Source organism: Bos grunniens, chromosome 1, assembly GCF_055505025.1.
Source record: "Bos grunniens cultivar Pamir isolate PY7600 chromosome 1, Bosgru_T2T1.0, whole genome shotgun sequence".
Lineage (NCBI taxonomy): Eukaryota > Metazoa > Chordata > Mammalia > Artiodactyla > Bovidae > Bos > Bos grunniens.
Genome location: NC_141165.1, coordinates 15,942,802 through 15,968,697, shown reverse-complemented (window position 1 = coordinate 15,968,697; position 25,896 = coordinate 15,942,802). Strand labels below are relative to the sequence as shown.

General features: G+C 48.7%; 2 protein-coding genes and 1 long non-coding RNA gene across 5 annotated transcripts in view; 2 read left to right on the top strand and 1 right to left on the bottom strand.

Moving 5' to 3' along the window:
- FAM3B (FAM3 metabolism regulating signaling molecule B) overlaps positions 1-12,890 on the top strand; it is a 65,971-nt gene extending 53,081 nt beyond the window's left edge. For both annotated transcript variants that reach the window (XM_086340358.1, XM_086340423.1), the window contains exons 4-8: positions 6,577-6,635; positions 8,151-8,201; positions 9,275-9,362; positions 11,107-11,239; positions 12,649-12,890. In XM_086340358.1, the coding sequence (XP_086196484.1) occupies positions 6,577-6,635; positions 8,151-8,201; positions 9,275-9,362; positions 11,107-11,239; positions 12,649-12,738 (421 nt within the window). In that variant the 3' untranslated portion in view covers positions 12,739-12,890. The remainder of the gene's footprint in view (positions 1-6,576; positions 6,636-8,150; positions 8,202-9,274; positions 9,363-11,106; positions 11,240-12,648) is intronic.
- Positions 12,891-13,589: 699 nt separating this feature from the next.
- LOC147379052 (uncharacterized) lies at positions 13,590-16,772 on the bottom strand. Its single transcript, XR_015142259.1, has 5 exons — positions 16,515-16,772; positions 15,747-15,950; positions 15,506-15,569; positions 14,935-15,039; positions 13,590-14,628 (listed from the first exon to the last, which is right to left on the bottom strand). It is a non-coding gene; the product is annotated as an uncharacterized LOC147379052 (long non-coding RNA).
- Positions 16,773-16,848: 76 nt separating this feature from the next.
- Positions 16,849-25,896, top strand: part of MX2 (MX dynamin like GTPase 2) — a 37,127-nt gene continuing 28,079 nt past the window's right edge. Inside the window, exons 1-4 of one of the 2 annotated variants that reach the window (XM_086339355.1) lie at positions 16,849-16,967; positions 23,142-23,328; positions 23,433-23,741; positions 24,559-24,751. In XM_086339355.1, coding sequence (XP_086195481.1) covers positions 23,502-23,741; positions 24,559-24,751 — 433 coding nt within the window. In that variant the 5' untranslated portion in view covers positions 16,849-16,967; positions 23,142-23,328; positions 23,433-23,501. The remainder of the gene's footprint in view (positions 16,968-23,141; positions 23,329-23,432; positions 23,742-24,558; positions 24,752-25,896) is intronic. The other variant, XM_086339442.1, reaches the window with a different exon arrangement.

Here is a 25,896-nt window from a genome sequence, read left to right as displayed (position 1 = left end):
TATGCCAGACTTGATTGCTATGTTCTCTGTAAAATCAGTTCAGTTCAGTTAAGTTCAGTCGCTCAGTCACGTCCGACTCTTTGCAACCCCATGAATCACAGCATGCCAGGCCTCCCTGTCCATCACCAACTCCCGGAGTTCACTCAGACTCACGTCCATCAAGTCAGTGATGCCATCCAGCCATCTCATCCTCTGGTGTCCCCTTCTCCTACTGCCCCCAATCCCTCCCCAGCATCAGAGTCTTTTCCAATGAGTCAACTCTTCGCATGAAGTGGCCAAAGTACTGGAGTTTCAGCTTTAGCATCCTTCCCTCCAAAGAAATCCCAGGGCTGATCTCCTTCAGAATGGACGGTTGGATCTCCTTGCAGTCCAAGGGACTCTCAAGAGTCTTCTCCAACACCACAGTTCAAAAGCATCAATTCTGTGGCACTCAGACTTCTCCAACTCTCACATCCATACATGACCACAGGAAAAACCATAGCCTTGACTAGACGGATCTTTGTTGGCAAAGTAATGTCTCTGCTTTTGAATATGCTATCTAGGTTGGTCATAACTTTCCTTCCAAGGATAGACTCCATTTATTGTTTCCCATCTTTGTATCTCTGCCCTTCATTGTGGACAGGGCTGTTTTCAGTTCCCTAATTCTCTTTTCTACTGAATATCAGATCAGATCAGTCGCTCAGTCATGTCCGACTCTTTGCGACCCCATGAATCCCAGCACGCCAGGCCTCCCTGACAATCACCAACTCCTGAAGTTCACTCAGACTCACATCCATCGAGTCAGTGATGCCATCCAGCCATCTCACCCTCTGTCATCCCCTTCTCCTCTTGCCCCCAATCCCTCCCAGCATCAGAGTCTTTTCCAATGAGTCAACTCTTCGCATGAGGTGGCCAAAGTACTGGAGTTTCAGCTTTAGCATCATTCCTTCCAAAGAAATCCCAGGGCTGATCTCCTTCAGAATGGACTGGTTGGATCTCCTTGCAGTCCAAGGGACTCTCAAGAGTCTTCTCCAACACCACAGTTCAAAAGCATCAATTCTTGGGTGCTCAGCCTTCTTCACAGTCCAACTCTCACATCCATACATGACCACAGGAAAAACCATAGCCTTGACTAGACGAACCTTTGTTGGCAAAGTAATGTCTCTGCTTTTGAATATGCTGTCTACGTTGGTCAGAACTTTCCTTCCAAGGAGTAAGCGTCTTTTAATTTCATGGCTGCAGTCACCATCTGCAGTGATTTTGGAACCCAGAAAAATAAAGTCTGAAACTGTTTCCACTGTTTCCCCATCTATTTCCCATGAAGTGATGGGACCGGATGCCATGATCTTCGTTTTCTGAATGTTGAGCTTTAAGCCAACTTTTTCACTCTCCACTTTCACTTTCATCAAGAGGCTTTTGAGTTCCTCTTCACTTTCTGCCATAAGGGTGGTGTCATCTGCATATCTGAGGTTATTGATATTTCTCCTGGCAATCTTGATTCCAGCTTGGGTTTCTTCCAGTCCAGCGCTTCTCATGATGTACTCTGCATATAAGTTAAATAAACAGGGTGACAATATACAGCCTTGACAAACTCCTTTTCCTATTTGGAACCAGTCTGTTGTTCCATGTCCAGTTCTAACTGTTGCTTCCTGACCTGCATACAGATTTCTCAAGAGGCAGATCAGGTGGTCTGGTATTCCCATCCCTTTCAGAATTTTCCACAGTTTATGGTGATGCACACAGTCAAAGGCTTTGGCATAGTCAATAAAGCAGAAATAGAGGTTTTTCTGGAACTCTCTTGCTTTTTCGATGATCCACCGGATGTTGGCAATTTGATCTCTGGTTCCTCTGCCTTTTCTAAAACCAGCTTGAACATCAGGAAGTTCATGGTTCACATATTACTGAAGCCTGGCTTGGATAATTTTAAGCATTACTTTACTACCGTGTGAGATGAGTGCAATTGTGTGATAGTTTGAGCATTCTTTGGCATTGCCTTTCTTTGGGATTGGAATGAAAACTGACCATTTCCAGTCCTGTGGCCACTGCTGAGTTTTCCAAATTTGCTGGCATATTGAGTGCAGCACTTTCACAGCATCATCTTTCAGGATTTGGAATAGCTCAACTGGAATTCCATCACCTCCACTAGCTTTGTTTGTAGTGATGCTTTCTAAGGCCCATTTGACTTCACATTCCAGGATGTCTGGCTCTAGGTGAGTGATCACACCATCGTGATTATCTAGGTCGTGAAGATCTTTTTTGTACAGTTCTTCTGTGTATTCTTGCCACCTCCTCTTAATATCTTCTGCTTCTGTTAGGTCCATACCATTTCTGTCCTTTATCGAGCCCATCTTTGCATGAAATGTTCCTTTGGTATCTCTGATTTTCTTGGAGATCTCTAGTCTTTCCCATTCTGTTGTTTTCCTCTATTTCTTTGCATTGATCACTGAAGAAGGCTTTCTTATCTCTTCTTGCTATTCTTTGGAACTTTGCATTCAAATGGATATATCTTTCCTTTTCTCCTTTGCTTTTCACTTCTCTTCTTTTCACAGCTATTTGTAAGGCCTCCCCAGACAGCCATTTTGCTTTTTTGCATTTCTTTTCCATGGGGATCGTCTTGATCCCTGTCTCCTGTACAATGTCACGAACCTCATTCCATAGCTCATCAGGCACTCTATCTATCATATGTAGGCCCTTAAATCTATTCTCACTTCCACTGTATAATCATAAGGGATTTGATTTAGGTCATACCTGAATGGTCTAGTGGTTTTCCCTACTTTCTTCCATTTAAGTCTGAATTTGGCAATAAGGAGTTCATGGTCTGAGCCACAGTCAGCTCCTGGTCTTGTTTTTGCTGACTGTATAGAGTTTTTCCATCTTTGGCTGCAAAGAATATAATCAGTCTGATTTTGATGTTGACCATCTTGTGATGTCCATGTATAGAGTCTTCTCTTGTGTTGTTGGAAGAGGGTGCTTGTTATGACTAGTGCATTTTCTTGCCAAAACTCTATTAGTCTTTGCCCTGCTTCATTCCGTATTCCAAGGCCAAATTTGCCTGTTATTTCAGGTGTTTCCTGACTTCCTACTTTTGCATTCCAGTCCCCTGTAATGAAAAGGACATCTTTTTTGGATGTTAGTTCTAAAAGGTCTTGTAGGTCTTCATAGAACCATTCAACTTCAGCTTCTTCAGCATTACTGGTTGAGGCATAGACTTGGATTACTGTGATATTGAATAGTTTGCCTTGGAAACAAACAGATCATTCTGTCGTTTTTGAGATTGCATCCAAGTACTGCATTTTGGACTCTTTTGTTGACTATGATGGCTACTCCATTTCTTCTGAGAGATTCCTGCCCACGGTAGTAGATACAATGGTCATCTGAGTTAAATTTGCCCATTCCAGTCCATTTCAGTTCGCTGATTCCTAGAATGTTGACATTCACTCTTGCCATCTCTTGTTTGACCACTTCTAATTTGCCTTGATTCATGGACCTGACATTCCAGGTTCCTATGCAATATTGTTCTTTACAGCATCGGACCTTGCCTCTATCACCAGTCACATCCACAGCTGGGTACTCTTTTTGCTTTGGCTCCATCCCTTCATTCTTTCTGGAGTTATTTCTCCACTGATCTCCAGTAGCATATTGGGAACCTACTGACCTGGGGAGTTTCTCTTTCAGTATCCTATCATTTTGCCTTTTCATACTGTTCATGGGGTTCTCAAGGCAAGAATACTGAAGTGGTTTGCCATTCCCTTCTCCAGTGGACCACATTCTGTCAGATCTCTCCACCATGACCCGCCTACCTTGGGTTGTCCCACGGGCATGGCTTAGTTTCATTGAGTTAGACAAGGCTATGATCCTAGTGTGATTAGATTAACTAGTTTTCTGTGAGTATGGTTTCAGTGTGTCTGCCCTCTGATGCCCTCTTGCAACACCTACCATCTTACTTGGGTTTCTCTTACCTTGGGCGTGGGGTATCTCTGCACGGCTACTAAAGCAAAGCGCAGCCAATGCTCCTTACCTTGGATGAGGGGTATCTCCTCACCGCCACCCTTCCTTCAATGTAGGATAGCTCCTCTAGGCCCTCCTGTGCCCAAGCAGCCACGGCGTGGGGTTGGTCTCCCCAGCCACCGCCCCTGGCCTCGGGCTTGGGGTTGCTCCTCCCGGCTGCCGCCCCTGGCCTTGGGTGTGGGGGCATGGGGTAGCTACTCCTACCCGCCGCCCCTGGCCTCAGGCTTAGGAGCGTGGGGTATCTCCTCTCGGCCGCCGCCCTGACCTCTGACACGGGGTAACTCCTCTTGTTGCCGCCCCTGACCTCGGACGCTGGGTATCTCCTCTCGGCCGCCCCCCCGACCTCGGATGTGGGGTAGCTCCTCTCGGCCGTTCCTGCGCCATCGCAGGCTGGCACTCTTGGCCGCTGCCCCTGACCTCGGACGTGGGATAATCTGCCGTTAAATTATTAATTTTAAATATTCTATTATCCGAACTTTATTTTTCTAATCTATCTTTCTTTTGTAGTTTCCAGTTCTGAAATCTTCAGTCTTATCTGTCATCTTCTTGAACATATTAAGTATGGTTGTTTGAAAGTCTGTTTGATAATTCTACTATTTGGGGTCCATGAGTCTATCCTTATCATCAGTTTTTTTTTGGTTGTGTTGGTTCTTCTTTATGTTGGCTTCTCTCCTTACATGCAGTATGCCAGAGAGTGCATTTGATAAATTGCTTTGCTTTGGGTTTTGTTGTTTGTTTTGTTTTTTACTGAGGCATTAGATGGTATTATCTTCTACTGAGGATTTTTTTTTTTTTTTTTTGCTTCTGATAGGGATGCAGAATCTTTAGCAAAACAGAATGATCTGAATATATGTTAAGGATTGAGATTTATTTTTCTGAGCCACCCATTGGACTTAAAACAGCATCACAGCCATGCAAGTTCTTTTTTTTTTTTTTTTTTCTGATTCATTTTCACTTCTAGGATTCAATTCTTTTTGACCCCAACCCAAACAAAAGTGGAGGGTTTATCAGGGCCCTCCCTTTGGTTGGCCCTAGCTTCCAACCTTTGTCCTCCTTGCCTCAGATGGTTGTCAGAAATGCTACTCATCTTTTGTACTTTCTCTGAAATCAGCAAATGGTCCTAGTATTAAAGTGACTTTAAATGCTGGTCACCACCTTGAAATTTAGCCTTCTCAAAAATCTTGGCTAAGAATGCTTTACTACTTACTAGGTAATCTAGCATACTTCAGCAGATCTTCTTTTTTTTTTTTTTAAGTTCCATTTAAAAAATTTTCCCTATAAGAGAATAGATTTATAATACCCATTTTTTCTTTCTTCAGATTGTTATAGGATATTCTCTAAAATTGCCCCCTAAAAGCTACTCTCTGCAAAAGGACTTAGTTTGGAAGATCCATGGGGACTTTAGGTAAGCATGGCAAGAACAGAATATTCCAGGGCCGTATTTACTGTTCTAAAGCATGGAAAGAGGAGGACAGCTTTCAAATTCTTTTTATGAAGCTATCGTATCATTGATTCTAAAACTTGACAGAGGATGCGTGCACACATACAGATGGACACACACACACAATTCCAGAGGTCTTCAGTAATGTTTCCCATTTCCAGGATAGTCAGTTTTCTCCTTGGTTTTAAGGCATAATCCGCTTGAACCTGGGCATTTCATATTCTCCAATTTAAAAGTAAAAATTAAGTGAGATAGTGAATGGAATTTATTTAAGGAGATAAACAGGGTTACTTTTTGTGGTTGGATAAAAGGATTCTTTGTTGTTCAGTCGTTCAGTCATGTTCCACTCATTATGACCCCATGGACTGCAACAGGCCAAGCTTCCCAGGCATCAGCAAAAGCTCTGTCAGAGCAGTGAGCGGAACAGGATGAATAGAAGCTGACACCAGAGTTGGATCAGACCCAGCTCTTTTCATTCACCTCTTGTACCTCATTTTTTCCAGCCAGCCAGGCTGAATGTGTCAGTCATGTTTGCCACCCCCTTCTCTGTGTGTCTCACATCCCACCCATTGTCGAAGCCCAGCAAGTATACATCTTCAATATCTCTTTACTTTGCCATTTCCTTTCTCTTCCTATTTCTCATCTCCTTGTTCATGGTCTAGTAAACTTTAATTAGACTATGCAAGTAACCAGGTAAAGTATGTGTGTGTGTGTCTGTTTGTCTACAGACTTTCTGGCTTCTAATGCTTTCTATTGGTGGTTGTTCTCCATATTTATATGGTTGGAAAATGAATGCCCTCCCATGAGGAGGTTAAAGCTTCAGTGAGAGAGTGTTTGCAGAAATGCTGTGCTAAGCAAACACTGGTGTTTCTCTCCCTGGCTGTTTGTGTAGATTATGAGACTATATGCAATTCCCAGATTCCGTGAGGGATTCCATCTACAGACCTGTGTGTAGGGATGGATATGCATACAGCAAGTGTAGGGATGACTTTCAAGGGAGCTGGGCCAAAGCCAGTGTATATCTACAAGGAAATGATAAGTGACAAAGGATAAATAGTAATTCTACCAAGAGAAGATCTTATAGAGCAGGGAGGGCTGCTCACTGCTCAGCGAGAAAGTTCTGTGATTGATGCTTATTTACATTTCAGGCTCATAGGAGAAAAGACTGGGAATGTTGCAAGAGGAATAAACATTGCCATTGTCAACTGTAAGTTATTAAATGTTTTCTTTAAAACACGTCTAAAAGCTTTGTGATTGGGTATTCCGTGGTACCTTGGGTTTCTTTATGATTTTTGCACACAGTCTAGTCTAGGTTTATATTTTAATGCACTTAAGAGTATATATTTAACTATTTTTACAATGCCTCACTCTATAAATTTGTGATTCTTCCCCCCAAAAAATGAAATCGGATATAAATTTACTAAGTTTTATTGGTGTATAATTGCTTTGCAGTGTTGTGTTAGTTTCTGCTGTATGATATAGTGAATCAGCTATGTGTGTATATGTATCCTCTCCCTCTTGGGCTTTGCTCCCTCCATCCCACCCTTCTGGACCACACAGCACCAAGCTGAGCTTCCTGCGCTTTATAGCAGGGTCCCACCAGCTATTTATTTTACATATGGTATTGTATATATGTCCTAAATTTTCAACAAGAGATGAATGGATAAAGAAGATGTGGTACAGCCACTGAAAGGAACAAAATAGGGTCATTTGTACAGACATGTGGACCTAGAGTTTTTCATAGGGTGAAGTCAGTCAGAAAGAGAAAAACACATATCCTGTATTCGTGCATATCTGTGGAATCTAAAACGACTTTAAGAAAACAAAGAAGGACCTGCAGAAGTCAGAGCTAAAACAGGATCAGCAGACCTGAGCACACAGACGCCCTGGGGGTGGGCCTCATGTTTGCTCTGCTGCCTAGCAGAGGGTGATACCAGTTCCTACCTTGTCTGATGAAAAGACCTCAGAGAAGCACAGCCTGACCTCCTCTTAGGCCTGGAAAAGAACACCTGTCCCTTTTGCCACTGGGACCCCTGACAGTAAGGACGGTAGCAGGTTTAGGGAAGGGGCTTCCAGTGGTGTCTGTCCCTGTGAGCGAAGTGAGCACAGACTCCTGTGATCGCAGGCTGTAGGATCCTGAGGAATGTGTGCCTGCTCTGATAATCAGGCAGGAAGATATACAGAGGGAGCAGAAAGGGCTGAGGGCGGCCCCAGTGTTCTCAGGAAGAGGCAGGTGCCCTGCGCAAGAGCATAGATGAGAATCTAACTGGAAGCAGGTGGGAGGGAAGCTCTGGGCAGATGAGGAGCCCTACCTTCCTGACCCACATCCTTGGGGGCCCCTTCAGGGAAGGCAGGCCTTTCCTTCAGGTGGGACCAGACATCATGCTTCCTAGAAGACAGGGAGAAGGAACACACCATTTTCAGAACTTTGGTATTATTGTTCAGTCTCTCACTTGTGTCCAACTCTTTTTGACCTCATGGACTATAGCCCTCCAGGCTCCTCTGTCCATGGGATTCTCCAGGCAAAAATCCTGGAGCAGGTTGCCATTTTCTCCCCTGTGGGATCTTCCAGACCCAGGCACTGAACCTGCGTCACCTTCATTGGCAGGCAGGTTCCTTACCCCTGAGCCACCAGGGACGCCCATTTTCAGAACCGCAGTACCACACGTGCACCCTGAGTCTCCATGAACCATCTTTCAAAAGCTGTTTCTTTCATTTCCAGATGTGACTGGGAAAGTGATAGCAACACAGTATTTCGATATGTACGAAGGTGGTAAGAAAACTCTTTTCTTCTTAAATTTAAAATGAATTATATCAAATTAAAATGAATTGAGATTAAAAACCCGCAATCAAAAATGTCAAACGTTCTTATTCTGTCTACCAAGAAAGCTGCCAGAAGTGCACGTGAGTGCTCTAGAATGGTCTGACACAATCCTTGTGGTCTCTAAGTGAGTTTGTTTCAGTTGGAAGGCATGATCTAGAGAGTGTCTCTTCTCTGCTCACACTTGTCCTGGAACTTTGCTTCTGCTCCTTCATCAGATAAAGGAAAAGAGAAAACATCTCTTTTTGTTTTAAACCAGACAGGTAGAATAACGTGCTCAGTGCCCAGTCCTGAATGTCATCATATATATCGTTGTCTTCCCTGTGATGGGCTTGTTGGTCGGCATGACTTTGGAGACCATGTGCCCACCCTCCTCCAATGATCCCTCCATTCTGGGCTCTGAATCTCCACTGCAGTTATTTTTATTTAACCCTGAGAATTAACAGAAACAACTCTTTGTAAAGGTAATGGAGAGGAACAATTAAGAAGTATCCCAATGCCCTTGGGAATACTGTGTTTTCACTGTGTCATTAAACTTGATCGTAACTATAAATAACAAGCTCCAATGGTAAATAACGGGGTTTGAGCTGAGCCTTTGTTTTCTCCCTGTAAGAAACAGAGGGGTCTCTTAGCAAAGACTTACCTGTCTGGGTCAGGCATGTATGCCTCCTATTGCTCCTCAGTGTCCTAGGGCCACTCAGCTCTAAGATGGTCACACCAGGTCTGGTGCTTTCTCAATGATTGTAGAGAAAAGCCCACCTGATCTGTGAAGTCATTGCTGGTTGGTTTGAGAGTCAACCACAAGAGTCTTTATGATCTGATCGTGCTGCCCACTTCACGTGGCCCCACCGTGGAACCCAGGTCATTTACATGAGGGCACTAGAGGATCAGGTGCATGGTGGAGAGACAGCTCTAGAATCAGAGGTTCAGAACACAGAGCACAGAGCTGAGAGCAGAGCAACCTCTAGGGTCACAGCCTCAGCTGACGGAGAAGGTCCTAAATCTGATGTACGTTGACCCGGCAGATAACTCTGGACTGATGACAAAGTTTATTCAAAGCGCTCCCTCGAAGTCCTTGCTCTTCATGGTAACCCACGATGATGGCAGCAGCAGGTAAGTGTACAGTTGTATCACCGCAGGGGCCAGAGTCAGAGATGCCAGCTGAGGGCAGAGTGCCAGCCCTGTCAGGGTCCCGCAGGACACCCTTTGGGAGAGAACAGAGCTCCAAGGAACAGGAGGCTCCTTCAAGGAGAAGGAATGGGAGGCCACAATGAACAGATTGCATTTCCACAAAAATGATGAGCTGGTGGAGCACATGAATCCTAGAAATAAGAACTATTTCCAGGTAGCAAGACAAACTCATCACTGACAGTAAATAAAATAGCAAAGCTAACCCTTGGCCAGAGAGCTAAACACAGAGTGGGACTTACACACACACACACACACACACACACACGTGCACTCAGATACAGTGCTTTTATGAGAGAGAAAGTGACCTGGCTCAGTGTTTCTCCAGATGTGCTCGTCTAAGTAAACATGTGCATCTTCACTGCATAACTTCCGAGAACCTCAAGGTCCTGATATGCATTGTGACTTCCCAAGATGGGACTACTGAACAAGACATTTCCCAGATGTGTTTGAATTCAGATCTTCTTCTTTAATAGGGTATCTTCCCGGGCGGAAATTATTTGGCATATGCTTTGAAAAACTTGGATTTAGCCCACTTAGGAAAATCTGAGCTTATTTTTTTCTTTTCCTTTCTGCCCTCTTTCCTTTGTGAGCTCTAAATGGCAGCTTTCTACAAAGTAAGATTGTTTAGGGCTTCCCTGGTGGTTCAGCTGGTAAAGAATCCGCCTGCAATGCAGGAGACCTGGGTTCAATCCCTGGGTTGAAGATCCCCTGGAGAAGGGAATGGCTACCCACTCCAGTATTCTGGCCTGGAGAATTTCATGGACTGTATAGTCCGTGGGGTCACAAAGAGTCTTAACGAAACTGAGTGACTTTCACTTTCAAGATGTTTAGGTTTTTTTTTTTTTTTTCTTTTTTGATACTGACTTTTGTGAATATGAAAGATACAGTTTTGACATTTGCTTTCATCTTTCAGCATTTTCTGTCTGTTTTATTCTGTGGTCAGTAAACAGGCAGCAGCAAGGACCGGAAATTATGTTGTTTGGGGGTGAGGATAATTGGACCATAAGCCCAGGGCTTTTCAGAATTGAGAATTAAAACTCTGTGCCCAGATTGAATCTAAAACGGTCCTTTGTTGTTGCTGTTCAGTCATTCAGTCACATCTGACTCTTTGTGATCTTCCCTGTCCACTGTCTCCCAGTTTTCTCAAACTCATGTCCATTGAGTTTTGAGTTTTTTATTCATCATCTAACCATCTCATCCTCTGTTGCCCCCTTCTCCTCCTGCCCTCCATCTTTTCCAGCATTAGGGTCTTTTCCAAAGAGTCCTGGATGTGGCTTTATGGGTAACTAGAGGCTTCCCAGATGGCTCAAGCAGTAACAAACCTGCCTGCCAATGCAGGAGACACAGGTTCGATCCCTGGGTCAGGAATATCCCATGCAGAAAGAGATGGCAACCCACTCAAGTCTTCTTGCCTGGGAAACCCCATGGACAGAGGAGCCCGGCAGGCTACAGCCCATGGGGTTGCAAAGAGTCGGACACGACTGAGCACACATGCACACAAAGATGTGACACACTCAGCCAGTATTCACGTCTCTCTCCTGCCCTGTGCCCCAGGATAGCAGATGCTGCTTTAGAAACCTGTCCTAGGACCAGACTGTGTTCTAGGGTACACACCCAAGTCTGCAGGTGAGACATTCATAGGCTTCCCCCCTTTGCATCCCTCCAGGCTGAAGGAAGATGCCAAGAAGGCCATAGAAGCCCTGGGAAGTACAGAGATCAGGAACATGCGATTCAGGTCAAGCTGGGTGTTTGTGGCAGCAAAAGGCTTTGAACTTCCTGCAGGAATTCAGAGAGAAAAGGTGAGTGGTTGTTAAACATCCCTTCTTCTCAGACAGTTACCGTATGTCCTAGCAATTCCATTCACAGATGCACAGACAAGAGAACAAAAACACATATTCGCACAAAAACTTGCGCAGGAATGTGCTATTACTCCTAACAGCAAAAAAGCAGAAACAACCCAAAGATTGGATGAATGGACTTAAAAATGTATAAATAAAATAGATATAAGTGCCCACTGGAACATTATTCAGGCACATAAAGAAATGAAGTATTGATATATGCTGTGACATGAGTGAACCTTGAAAACACACTGAGTGAGGAAAACCAAAACCAAAAGGCCGTATACCGTATGATTCCACGTGTATGAAAGTTCCATAACAGTCAAAACCCAGAGAGAGAAAGTAGATTAGGAGCTGACTGGGTTATGGGGCATGGTGAGTGGATATGGGCTTTCTTATTTCAGGGGTGAAAATGTTTTCGTTTGTGTTTTGCCAGGATGTGGCTTGCAGGGTCTTAGTTCCCTGACCAGGGTTTGAATCCAGGCTCCAGCAGTGAAAGCACCAATTCCTTACCACTAGACTGCCAGGGAATTCCCAGAATATGTTTTAAAATTGAGTGTAATGATGGTTGCATGTCTCTGAATATACTGAAAACCACTGAGTAACCACTTTACCATTAAAACCAGTAAAAACCACTTTAAATAGATGAATTTTATAGATATGCAACAAGCAACACAGGTTTACTATATAGTACAGGGAACTATAGTCAATATTTTGTAATAATCTATAACAGAAAATAATCTGAAAAATAATATATGTGTACATGTATAACTGAATCACCTTGCAGTATACCTGAAACATAAGTCAGTTATCAGTTCAGTAGCTCGGTTGGTCTGACTCTGTGCAAGCCCATGGACTGCAACACGCCAGGCTTCACTGTCCATCACCAACTCCCGGAGCCTGCTCAAACTCATGTCCACTGAGTCGGTGATGCCATCCAACCGTCTCAGAAGGGGATCCTCTGTCATCCCCTTCTCCTGTCTTTAATCTTTCCCAGCACCAATGTCATTCGTTTCCAATTAGTCATTCGTTGCATCAAGTGGCCAAAGTATTGGAGTTTCAGCTTCAGCCTCAGTCCTTCCAATGAATGTTCAGGCTTGATTTCCTTTAGGATGGACTGGTTGGATCTCCTTGCAGTCCAAGGAACTCTCAAGAGTCTTCTCCAACACCACAGTTCAAAAGCATCAATCCTTCAGCACTCAGCCTTCTTTATGGTCCAACTCTCACATCCATAAGTGACTACTGAGTAGGCTGGAGCAAATCCCGTTCTAGGAATTGATCCTCTTTTCTTATTTTGCTCACAGCTGGCACATTAAACATTGTTGATTAGATGAATGGATACATTAAATCCTTTTCTTTCCTTTGTACAGATCAACCACTCAGATGATGTGAAGAACAGGTATTCTGGCTGGCCAGCCGAGATCCAGGTAGAAGGCTGCATACCAAAAGGGCCCAGCTAACACTGCCCCGCCTCGATAAATGGGCTTCTTATAGACAAATGCATCCTGAATGGACTACTGCCCTTTTCCAATGGTCAATATTTGATGAATATTTCAGGTTTGTCAACCAACCAATCAAAATATTTGCCAGTTGTATAAAATCTTGTCCCACAGACTTTTTATGCCAGTGTTTATAGAGTGAAGATGTTGAGCTGAAATACACGGGAGTGTTCAAGAGGATTCAGTGACATCACCTGGGAAGCAGCCCCTGCCTGTCCAGGTGTGGAGCTATTTTATCATCAGATCCAAGTTTGACCCATGTGGTCCAGATAGCTCTGCAGAGAGAAAACCTTTATTCTCCGACCACGGAGCACACCCTTGTTATGGACGGTCATCTCACAGGGACAATGAGCAGCAGCCATAGGGCTTAGCTACCTTCTTGGGTCAACCTTCTTGAGCTCTCCCTGCAGGTCCCTGAACTTATTCATTCATCCCACAAATGTGGGTGCGCCTAACTCAGGCACAAGCAATATGATGGTGAAGAGATTCAGTGTCTGCCTCCATGCAGGGGTGTTGCTCCAGTGGCACCTTGTTTAACAGGATGGGGAGGAGGGATCTCTGATGGGCTGGGTGGGCAGGGGCTGCTCTCAGGAGGACCACTGTACAACCCAGACTTCCTAGGAGACACACAGTAGATCCACATACCAAGATGCCCAGTGCCTTGGGGTTAAGAAAACCAAGTCATTGCCAAATGCTCTTTCTGACCTCCCTCCCAAATCTGGCTCCCAGAAACGATAGGAGACTTTGATACCAGCTTGATAGTGCTTATCCAGCCTCCAGTTTCTCATCTATCCATAGAGGGGTTGGAACAGATGAACGGTTTTCTTTTTTTTTTTTTTTTTTTGAACGGTTTTCAAGTACGTTTATCAGCAGGCCTCCTTTTAAAAACATGGCAGTATGTGTCACCCTGAATTTCAGCATCCTTGCAGGACCCGACTCCCCAAGTCTCAGTGGCTGACAGCAGTGCTGAGTCCTCCATGGTTGTAGACGGGCTGCAGGGCAGTGGAGGCTCAATTCTGAGCATGGGGGCCAGGCTGAAGGAGGGTCCCTGTCGGGCATGGAAGCCAGAGAGAGCACAAGTGCAGATGTTTGCCAGAGCTCCTGCCAGGACACATGTGAGCCCTCATCATTGCATCCCGCTGCCAACCAGGGTGAACGTCAGCCTCCTGGCAGTGGCGGGGGGTGACCGTCGGCCCCTCAGGGAGCCTGCGTCTCTTTCTGCAGAGGAGTCTGCAAACCACTCGGTGGGATCTTGGCTGGGGCCCTGTTACAGGCTAGACTCTGTTCCTCCCTGACTCGTGAGTTGAGTCATAACTAACCGGCAGTACCACAGAATGTGACCTTGTGTGGAAATAGGGTCACTCTTGGTGTAATAAGTTCAAGTCAGGTGGCCCCTATCCAGTGTGACTGGTGTCCTAACAAAAAGGAGAAATTTGGACACAAACAGGCCATCAGAGAGAACCCCCTTCTGGGCTCTGAACCACCTTAGAGGAGGCCTGGAAGGGAACTTGAGGGTCACTGAAAAGGCAGCAGAATGGAGATCCCAGGAGGGTGGGGGCTGGAGGAGGGAGGGGTGATCAGGACTTGAAGGGCAGCAGACTCCTCTCAGGACTCACGGTGGGCGCCTGGCATTACACACTTGTCCAGACCCACCGGGCGTCCAACCCCAAGAGTGACCCTACTGTAAACCATGGGCTCTGCGTGATGACAATGTGTCAGTCCGGGGGTCACCCCTCTGGAGGGGGGGGAGGGGGGGTCGACAGAGGGGAGGCTGTGCCTGTGATGGGGGGTGAGGCAGGGAGTCTAGGGGAAATCTCAAAATCTCTGTATCTTCCTCTTTTTACTGTGAACCTAAAACAAATAAAGTCTATTACAAAACAAAGCTGTCAAGGAAACAGACTCAGATGGGCAGCCACCCATCCTGAGCGTCTGTCCTCTCTCCCCAGACGCCCCACCCTGCCCCCATGTGGAAGTCAGCCTGAGCCTCCCCTACCCCCAGCCCTACCCTAAGAACTTTCCCAGCAGGGCCGCCCCGCCTCTCTCTGCTGCTGGAGAGCGGGTGGACCTGCAAGGACTGCCCCTCCCATGAGAAGGCAGGGCCTCTAACCTCCACCCTGTGAAAGGCAGGCACTTCTGAGCTCTAAGAATCTCTATTACCAATATGCCTGGATTTTTTGACAGGCTTCCCTGGTGGCTCAGCGGTAAAGAATCCGTCTGTCAATGCAGGAGATGCGGGTTCAATCCCTGAGTCGGGAAGATCCCCTGGAGAAGGAAATGGCAACCCACTCCAGTATTTGTGCCTGGAGAATCCCATGGATAGAGGAGCCTGGTGGGCTGCAGTCCAAGGGGTCTTAAAAGAGTGATTGAACACACACACACACACACACACACACACACACACTGGACTTTAGACATCACAGATTCAGAAATGGAGCATGTTCCTGTCTAAGGAGCTGAGCCCCTCTACTGCCCAGCAGCCCTTTGTCACCCCCTAGCCCAGACAGACACTGCCCACCCAGGCCTGTCCTCCGTCCACAGGCACCATGCATGCATGAGGGCAGACAGCCTCCTAGCACCTGCCCTGAGATGGGTCACCATCATTCCCCAGCCCCGCCCCTGCACCGCTGGAGCAAGGGGGGTCCAGACAGTGACAAGTTGGGGGATTTCCACCCACAGAGGCCTCTGCCACTCCACCACCCTGCACAGACACACACTTAGAACTCCTCACCTGTGCACAGGCTCCCAGTTCCTCACCTCCTCAAGCCATTAGTGGGGGAGACACTGCATGGTCTCTGCGCAACCAAGAAAGCAAACTCAGAAGGAGCAGTCCTGCTGAGGGTGTATGAGCACCCGGGCCAGCCCTTCCTCGGAGGGTCAGTGGGCCGGGTGGGATGAGGGACCCCGGCCAGGGTTCATCACCAAGCTCCGGCCTGAAACCCCGGACAGCAGTTTACGAACTAGTCCAGCACCTTGATGCTGCTGAGGCCCTGATCCTTCCCAGAGAGACTTCCTGAAGGGCATGCCGAGGGGCGCTGCTGTGCTGCTGGGGAGGGTGGGTCCTCAGCCACCTCCTTAGCGAACTTCCCTCGCTGCCTCCATGGAAGTGGTCCCACTTTGTCTGGCCTCTGCAGTGTCTTCCCTGTGCCTTTCCTGGAGCTGCAAAGGCATCCACCCTGTGACACAGTTGATGAATCAGAAAACTCACTGCAAAGTCAGCTGTCCAGTTCTTCCCTCCATCTTCCTCCTCTGCCCAGGGGTCTCTGGATGGATGACCTGGGCATCAGGTCCTGCAGGACGCAGATCCTGGAAACTCCCCCCAGGACCTCTTCATGCCAGGCTTTGAAAACCATCTTTTAAGCCTCCAAATTTCTTCTTTAGAGGAAATTTTGCCCACAAGTCAGGTGAATGAGCAAAAAAGTGCTCGGGATTCATTTTATTAATTTTCTAAGATTTTTTGTTTTGTTTTGGAAAGCCTCATGGGTGTGACGCTGAGACGGAGGCAGAATCCCCCCATCCTGTGCCAGCCCAGAACCCCCAGGTCTCCTTGGGGCCCCCAATACTCTGGTGATGGGAGTGCCCAACTCACCCTCACTTCAGTCACAGCGAAGGGAGGGCTTTGGGACCCCCAGGGGGTGCATACCTGTAGTTTTGCAGGCGAAGTAACCCACACAGGACCAGGAAGTCAGGCTCACTCCTGGGAACCAGCCCAAGTGTGAGGGTACGCACCTCGCACTTACATGAAGGATGCTGTGGAGGAGCTGTGGATGTCCCTTCCTGGAATGTTCAGAGCTTAATACGGGCAGAGAGTGGCAGCACACAGAATCTCAGAAAGGCCTGGGCAGCGCCATGCTAAGTGACCCATTCTCCAAGTGTGGTCAGCCCCGGCCTGCCGGAGAACCTGTTAGCCCCGTTACCCGCGCCCCCCCACCCCGCCCCTCCCTGTGGTTCACTAGCCCACCAGGAGACTGATGCAGCTGAAGTCAGGATCACTGTGTGAAGCAGCAGGAAATGGATGGACGCTTCAGGTTTCATTTCTGTGGCAGGCTAATGGTTTCGTTTCTAGGGCAAGCCATTAGTTTCATTTCCCTTACTTCTGGGAAAGCAAGCCACGAGGGCAGGAGGGATCCTATAAAAAGAAAGGGAGGAATGGGCAGAGATGACTTGCCGGCCTCCCTCCTACAAGTGCACAGGTAAGAGCTGGGTCAGTGCGGGGAGGGCTGCTTATTGCGTCTTCCTGCAGCAGATCTGCTTCCTGATAAACGTGGCTTGTGCCAGAAGGCTGGAGGCAGAAAGATGCTGTTTCTGAAGTTGCCTGCGTTGTGCGCTGGTGCGGGCCCCTAGCCATCCCTGCATGCACGCTCTAGAAAGGGAGCGGCGGGACTGGGAACACAGGGGGTCCCCATCTCCCCGAGTCTGGCCAAAGACCTTGTGACCACTCAGAGGTGGCTTCTGGAACTTCCATGGAAGTTGCACATCCTGAGGAGGGGAGAGAGTTTCATGCTCTGTGAAGCTGTGATTTATAATAAGAAATATATTAACTATAGTCACCTGCTGTACATTGCATCTCCACAGCTAATAATGTGTAGCATTTTAGAAAGTTGCTAAGAGAGTAGAAGGCTTCCCAGGTGGCAGTAGTGGTAAAGAACCCGCCTGCCAATGCAGGAGACTCAGGAGATGCAGGTTCGACCCTCAGGTTGGGAAGATCCCCTGGAGAAGGGCATGGCAACTCACTCCACTATTCTTGCCCGGAGAATCCCATGGACAGAGGAGCCTGGGAGGCTACAGTCCATGGGGCTGCAAAATAGACACGACTTAGAGACTAAACAATAACAACAAAAACAGTAGATCTTAAAAGTCCTCATCGCAAGAAAAAAAAAGTAAGTATGAGGATAGATATTAACTCATCCAGGTGACTATTTCATAATATTCACAATTGTAGGGGAAAAGGAGAGATTATTTGGTCTGTGTCAGTTCCAGCCTAACAGGTGTTCCTAAAACCCTCAGAAGGGAGGAGAGCGTCGGCTTCTGTTATGCTAATCAGGTGGTGTCAGGTCCCTGTGTTATGTTAATGAGATGGGAGCCGGTTACCTAGGTGAGCGGTCACGTGACAGAGGACTGGCACTTCCAGCCACTCCCTTCCTCCCGGAAGAGAAGCAGGGCAGGAGGTTGAGTTCAATCTCTGATGGTCAGTGATGAAATCACTCAGGTCTATGCAATGAAGCCGCCTGAAAACCCGAGTGTTTGGAGGGCTTCTGGAGCGCACTGGAGATGCGGGAGAGCAGCGCTCGCAGACGGAGCGTAAGCTCCACCCTCGCCCGGCGCCTGCCATCTGGCTTTTTCCGAGCTGGGCTTCCCTGGCGGCTCAGCTAGTAAAGAATCCACCTGCAATGAGGGAGACCTGGGTTCGATCCCTGGGCTGAGACGATCCCCTGACGAAGGAAAAGGCCACCCACTCCAGTTTTCTGGCCTGGAGAATTCCGTGGACTGTATAGTCCATGGGGTCTCAAAGACTCGGACGTGACTGAGCGGCTTTCACTTTCACTTCTCTTGAGTTGTGTCTGTGTGCGTGCGATTTCACTCAGTCATGTCCGAATCTTTGTGATCCCACGGACTGTAGCTCAGCAGGCTGTCCATGGAGATTCTCTGGGCAAGAACACTAGAGTGGGTTGCCGTGCCCTCCTCCAGGGGATCTTCCCCACCCAGGGTTCCCACCCGTGTCTCTTTTGTCTCCTGCATTGCAGGCAGGTTCTGTAAAGAACTAGCGCCACCTGGGAAATCCTTTTATAATTAACCTGTGATCTAGTCAGTGAAAGGTTTCTGCTCTAGCAGATTATTCAAACCCAAGAGGGGCGGTGGGATGAGGTTGGGGGTGTCTTTGCTAGCAGTTTGCATCTGAAATGGGCAGTGTTGACTGGGGAAAAAATGCACATGAGATTTGTGAGTTAAGTTCTATTTGGGGCAAAATGAGGATGGTAGACTGGGAGACAGCGTTTTGGATAGCTCTGAGGAGCTGCAACAAACAGCTAGTGGGGAAGTCAGTAATATCTGATTTTAGTGAAGGGCGTACATGCAATCAAGCACGCATTTCGGCAGAAGCTCACTGCTAGTCATGAGGAGCAGATGTCACTATTACTGATTTTAGTGCTTTTCTAGATATGAGGAGATTCAAGAATTGTGCTCATAAAATCTTCTCCGGAAAATATCTATCTGAATACCTGTTCTGCCAGTTTTTCCCAGAGCACAGAGGGCCTTGTTCCTGATCTCCATCCTGAACTACTTTCAGGGGAGCTACTGCAGTGGCTCAGGATTTAATCCTTGTAGAGTTAGATATGTGTGTGTGTATGTGTGTGTGTGTGTGCTCAGTCACTCAGTTGTGTCCAACTGTGACCCCATGGACTATAGCCCAACAAGCGCCTCTGTTCATGGGATTTCCCAGGCAAGAATACTGGAGTGGGATGCCATTTCCTTCTCCAGGGATCTTCCTGACCCAGGGATCAAACCCAAGTCTCCTGCATTGGCAGGCATATTCTTTGCCACTGTGCCACCTGGGAAGCCTAGAGACAGATGACAAGTGTCCATTTGCAATTGGCAGCAGGATGGGGTGGGGGCAGGTGAGTAGGGTGCACCCCATCTGATAATAGTCTGCTGTCATCTCCCGGTAGATAGTGTCTGAATTGAGTCAACTGTTTGATGATATAGAATGACACACTTTGGAACTCGTATCAGAATTGAAGCCCCAAAGCCTGATCTCAGAGCTTCAGGATCCCTCTTGCTTGAGGCAGTAGTGGCCAAGAGGCCTCCTGACACTGTTTCTCGAGGGGCAAGGACACCTGCTTTCTAGCATTTGCTGATTCCCATTGTAGCATGAACTGGTGGATTATTACACCTTCAGAATTTTACTTAGAGACAGATATGATGCCAAGTCCACCCAGCAAAAAAGGCACTTGGGGGGAACAGATTAGGTATAAACCATGATGCTTTTGAACTGTCTGGAGAAGACTCTTGAGAGTCCCTTGAAGAGCAAGGCGATTAAACCAGTCAATCCTAAAGGAAATCAACCCTGAATATTCATTGGAGGGACTGATACTGAAGCTGAAGTTCCAAAAATTTGGCCACCGATGTGAAGAGCCGACTCATTAGAAAAAACCCTGATGCTGGGAAAGGTTGAAGGCAGGAGGAGAAAGGGATGACAGGATGAGATGATTGGATGGCATCACCGATTCAATGGACATGAATTTGAGCAAGCTCTAGGAGACTGTGAAAGAGGGAGCCTGGCATGCTGCAGTCCATGGGGTTGCAGAGAGTCAGACACGACTGAGTGACTGAACAGCAATGGTGTGTGAGTGTCCTAGGGTTGTCATGGCACAGTATCCCAGACTAGAGGGCTTACAAAATGAAAATTTAGTCTCTCCCAGCCCTGGAGGCTGGAAGATTGAGATGGAGGCATTAGCAAATCCTCCTGAGATTCTGCATAGAGTCCATCCCTGTCTCTTCCAGCTTCTGCTCATTGCCAGCACTCCTTGGCACTACTGGGGGAAAATATCTGAGGATGCTGCCAGCAGGATGAAAACCAAAAAGCAGAGGCCTTTTCATGGGATCATACTTTCTCTAGACACTTGCTGAAGGGTCATGTATTTTGTAAGACGAGGAATTTCGTGGAGGAGACTGGCCCCATGGGAAACAATCAGATGCAGAACAGAGAAAAGGCTAAACCTCAGGGACTCAGAGAAATGAAGAATAGAAAGATGCAAAACAGCTGTAAAAACCCAGATTTAGTTTTAGTCCCCAACCAGTGGGAGGGGCTGGCTGAGAGTCTTTTCCTCTAAAGCTAGCCACAGGGCATTTGAGGGCTGCGTGCCAGCAATTCCTGGCCCGGAAGTGCCTGCTTCATCCCCCAGCAGCCCCACACATCGGGAATTGGCTGACCATAGATTGGGGTTACCTGTAAGATTGGCCTTCCACCCAACACTCAGCTGAGCAGTCTTACTGCCCTCATCCACAGGAGGGAACAGAGGTGCTGTCTTAGGATTTCAGCACCGAGATAAGGGTGCTCCCTCCACTGGACAGCCTTTGCAGGGCTCCCCCAGGAGCGGGGCCGAGCCTGGGGGGGTCTCCCTTTCCTTAGGGTCTCCAGGTCAGTGGGGCTGACTGCTCAGAAAAGTGCAGGTAGAAGACTTCTCCACCTCCTTCCAGCCCATACCCAAATGTCAGGTCTAGCCCCAGCCATGTCAGGAAAGGCCAGGGCACAGCCCGGAAAGAGCAAGGCAGAGAGGACCAGAGGGGCCAGCCCCCAATCCCAAAGAAAGGAGCCGCCCCTGGGCTGGGCTTTCTGAGCCCCCAGGAGACAAGTGTGCTTCTCCCGGTTCCCTGAGCTCATTCTGACCTCAGGACCTTTGCACTTGGACTTGCTCTGCCAGGAAGGTTCCTCCCCAGGTCCTCACATAATAGTTCCTCTCTTCATTCATTTCCTGTTTTCTGTAAACACGGACACGCCCTCAAACAGCCCCTGCCTCCACCTCTGACACTGACCCCAGCATCTGTCACCCACGCCCTTTCGTCCAGACACTCCATCGTCACCTGGGGTTGCATTACTGCAGGCTTCTTTACTGGTCGGCTTTCTTGTGTTTTTTTTTTGGGGGGGGGGTCCCCCTGACAGAATGTGTGTACCGGAGACAGGGATTTCATCTGGCTTGCTCACCACTGAATCCTCATGGCAGGAACCACCTCGCACATAGTTGGTCCTCGTATTAGTTTGCTCAGGCTGCTGTAACGAAGTGCCGCAGGGTAGATGGCTTAGACAACAGAAATTTATTTTCTCCCAGTCTGGAGGTCAGAAGTCCAAGACTAAGGTGTCAGCAGGGTTACTTTCTTCCGAGGCCGCCTGGGCATGGAGACGGCGGTCTCCCCGTGTCCTCATCCGCTCTTGCCTCTGTGTGTATTTGTCCTAATCTGTTTTTTCTAAGACACCAGTGAGATTGGATTAGTGACCTTGTTTACCTCAATCACCTCTTTAAAGGGCATCTCTCCAGTATAGACATACACCGAGGTCCTAGGGGTTAGGGCTCTGACCTATGAACTTGGGGACACAATTCACCCTGCATCAGTCCTCAAAACACATCTGTTGAATGAATGAATAAGTGAATGAACCACCCGCACTTTTAAAGCTAGGCCAATGGCACACACAAGGCGATGAATGTGCAGATCCAGTTTGAGGGAAGGTAAAAAAACCTGGCCCAGCATTCAGAGGTGGCATCAAATAGGAAAAGGTAGGTTAGGACCAAATTCTTTAGGAACTTTGTTCTGAAAGAAAAAGACCCCAGAAGTTTTTAGAAAGCGCAGTGACAGGATGAGCCAGGGTTTAGACGGAAAAGGGCCACAGTGTGTGCAAGGGTGGAACCACTGTTGTGAGGAGGGGATGGATGGAGGGCTGGAAACGGGGCACACATGGATGCCCCAAGGGGCAGCTATGGGGTAGGCACCACCTCAAGACTCCAATCCTCCCCACTGGTTAGTGCCCTGGAGCTGGCCTGACAGATGCCCCCAACTCAGACACACAGGACATCTATTCTCTCCCGGTTCTCAGGCCAGAAATTCCAGGGTGAGGTGTCGGTAGAGTTAGTTCTTCCCAGAGGCTCTGAGGGAAACCCCTTTCAGGCTCCTCTCCCAGCTTCTGGGCCCCTGATCCCCTCGGGGGTCCCTGACGTGGGGCAGCGACCCTCCAGTCTCTGCCTCCGTTGCCCTACAGCCAAGGGGCTCTGAGTCTCAAACCCTCTCCGCCTGTCTCTTCTTGCATTTCGGGCCCACCGTCATCCCCAGATCTGCCTCAATTCCACTGCAAGTAGACTTTTCCAAATAAGGTCACAGTCACATATCCAGGTGGACTCGCATGGGAGGGAGCGAAGCCATCCAACTCACTGTCTCCATTCTGGCCCCAGTAGTGGGGTGGCTGGGGGCTGGGCATAGTGGGAAAGTGTTCATGACCCAGAGTCCCTGGCCGGCCTCTGGGCCCTGACTCAGGCCAGTATCTAGACCTCTGCGCTTTACCTTCTTGACCTGAAAAAGTGCATATTAGGCACTGACATGCAGGGTTGCTGTGAAAATAGCATCATAGGTTGCTGTGAAATGAGCATTTCAGAGCAGTGCTGGGTGAGGCCAGCTGTCTCTAGGCGGAAGACCACCTGATTATAGGTCCCACAGAGAAGTAAGAGACCCCAGAAACCTTTTCTCCCAGAATCTCCAGCAGCCTGACCCAGCCTGGGTGAGAAACAGCGATGGCGGGGCAGAGATTGGCTACCAAGGGACCCTGGAGGGGCTCCCTGTCATCTCTCCACGCCTTACTGCTTCCTCTTCGCCCTGAGCTGTAGGTGACGACGCGGAGCCCAGCAGAAGTGACAGCAGAACCTTCAGACTCTCCCGTGGAAGCGTGGAGTCCACTTGTCTCCAGGCCCACCAACGCCCCTTTTGTGTTCTGTGCCCGTTTGCTGCCATCAGCCCCGTCTGCAGACAGGCCTGAGCTGGGCTGCTGGTCTCCCCTGAGTCGGTGAGCAGCAGGTGAGTTGTAAGGGATTAGATGAGGCAGAGCTGGAAGAAATACAGCCCCCAGGAAGGTCTGCTGGGGGACCTCTGGGCCACATTCCCGTCTTGCGTCTTTGCAGAGCTTGCCTAGAGGACCAGAGGCACTGAGCCCCGAAAACCGCACACCCCAGCTCTCCGAGCAGACAGTCATGTCGATGTCCTTCAGGCCTTTGAAGTACAAGAGGCACACTCAGACTTCCACTCAGCACCGCCCAAAGCAAGACATTTACTTCCATCAGCAGCCACCAGGGCCACCACTGGGGCAGACAATGAGTCCCCCACAATGGCAGGTGGAAGAGAGCAACCCGGACTTCCTTCCCAACAACTTCAATCAGCTGAATTTGGACCCTCAGCAGCCAGAAGCAAAAGGGGGCCAACAGATGTCAAAGGTAAGGTGAGAGGAGGGTGGGTCAGGAAGGGTGCATGCATGGGGAGGGCTGGGGGGATGTGGAGAGAAGTGTGTGTGTTAGTCACTCAGTCGTGTCCGACTCTTTGCGACCCCATGGACCGCAGCCCGCAAGGCTCCTCTGCCCATGGGATTCTCCAGGCAAGAGTACTGGGGTGGGTTGCCGTTTCCTCCCCCAGGGGATGGATCTTTACGACCCAGGGATGGAACCTGGGTCTCCTGCATTGCAGGCAGATTCTTTACCATCTGAAAGAAGGTGGAGGGGTTGGGGGGAAGTGGGGAATAAAACCTACCAGTCTAGTCCAGTCCCCATGGCACAGCTGGTGCCCTCCCCCTCCCCCAACCTTCTGGGCACTTCCAACAAGCCCCAGGGGCAGACACAGTCTCTGGGGCACCATGACCTTCCTGGACATGGATCTGGGGCCTCCGTTCTCTGTGCTGGGGTCTCCTGCCTGGGAGCTTTCCCTCCAACTGTGACTGCCACAGTCATACTGCCAGCCACCCCCTACCCCAGCCCTGCAGGCCCGGGGTGGGCTTCTCCCCTCCCTCCAACTGGGAGTGCCTGCCCTCGCAGGGCCATCTCCCAACTCACACGGGCACCTCCACCTCCAGCCCACAGCAGTGGAAGCCAAGCCTCTGCAGGAACAAATGCAGAGGCCTTGCCTCTGGCACACCTGGGTCTGCCTCTCGCCCCTCCTGTCTCCAACCCCACATGAGCAGATTCACCAATTCAGTCGCAAATTCCAGAAAGCGATGGGAGTCCATCAAAGGCCAAGGCTGTGAGTCTGTGTCTCCTCCAGGGGCCGGAAAACAACCTGTACAGAAAGTATGAGGAGAAGGTGCGGCCCTGCATTGACCTCATCGACTCCCTACGGGCCCTGGGCGTGGAGCAGGACCTGGCCCTGCCCGCCATTGCCGTTATCGGGGACCAGAGCTCCGGCAAGAGTTCCGTGCTGGAGGCTCTGTCGGGGGTTGCCCTCCCCAGGGGCAGCGGTAAGTACTGCTGGGGCAGCCTCCTGCAAGCCACAGAGCATCCCAGGACCAGTAGGCTCAGGAGAGGTCACGGGAAGCCCCCCTGGACCGGTGATGTGGGCAGGGGGCGGTGGGGGGGTGGACCTGGATGCTCCTGCTGCCCCTAGGTTCTGAGTCCTCTTTCACGTGGCAACAGTCATTGCTGGGCTTTGTATCAGTTGGTTTCTTTCTAGTCCTCTGCTGCTGCTAAGTCACTTCAGTCGTGTCCGACTCTGTGCAACCTCATAGACAGCAGCCCACCAGGCTCCCCCATCCCTGGGATTCTCCAGGCAAGAACACTGGAGTGGGTTGCCATTTCCTTCTCCAATGCATGAAAGTGAAAAGTGAAAGTGAAGTCGCTCAGTCGTGTCTGACACTTAGCGACCCCATGGACTGCAGCCTTCTAGGCTCCTCCATCCATGGGATTTTCCAGGCAAGAGTACTGGAGTGGGGTGCCATTGCCTTCTCTGTCTAGTCCTCTAAGACTCTAGAAACATTTCTATGTTAATTTGTTAGTTTCTGGTAACATGTAATGTCTTTTTGAAGAATTTTCTCAAATTTGAGAAGCTACTAGCCAGGATCATGGTGTGATAAGACACAACGTTTCATTTTAAAAAATAAATTTTTTTTTTGGTCACCGTCTCAAGGCATGTGGGCTTTCAGTTTCTCAACAAGGGGTCAAACCTGCACCCCCTGCATTGCGAGTGCAGAGTCTTAACCACTGGACCACCAAGGACGTTCCTGCTTCCTTTCAAAAAAAACAAAAGACAAAAAAATTTAAGCCTGTGTAGAATTAAGCATGGCAACCCACTCCAGTGTTCTTGCCTGGAGAATCCCATGGACAGAGGAAACTGGCAGGCTACAGTCCATGGGGTCTCAGAGTCGGACAGAACTAACTAACACTACTACTACGATCGTCTGGGCTTCCCTGGTGGCTCAGTCGGTAAAGAATCTGCCTGCAGTGCAGGAGACCTGGGTTCAATCCCTGAGTTGGGAGGATCGCCTGGAGGAGGGCATGGCAACCCACCCCAGTATTCTTGCCTAGAGAATCCCATGGACAGAGGAGCCTGGCCGGCTACAGTCCATGGGGTCACAAAGAGTCAGACATGACTGAAGTGACTTAGTAC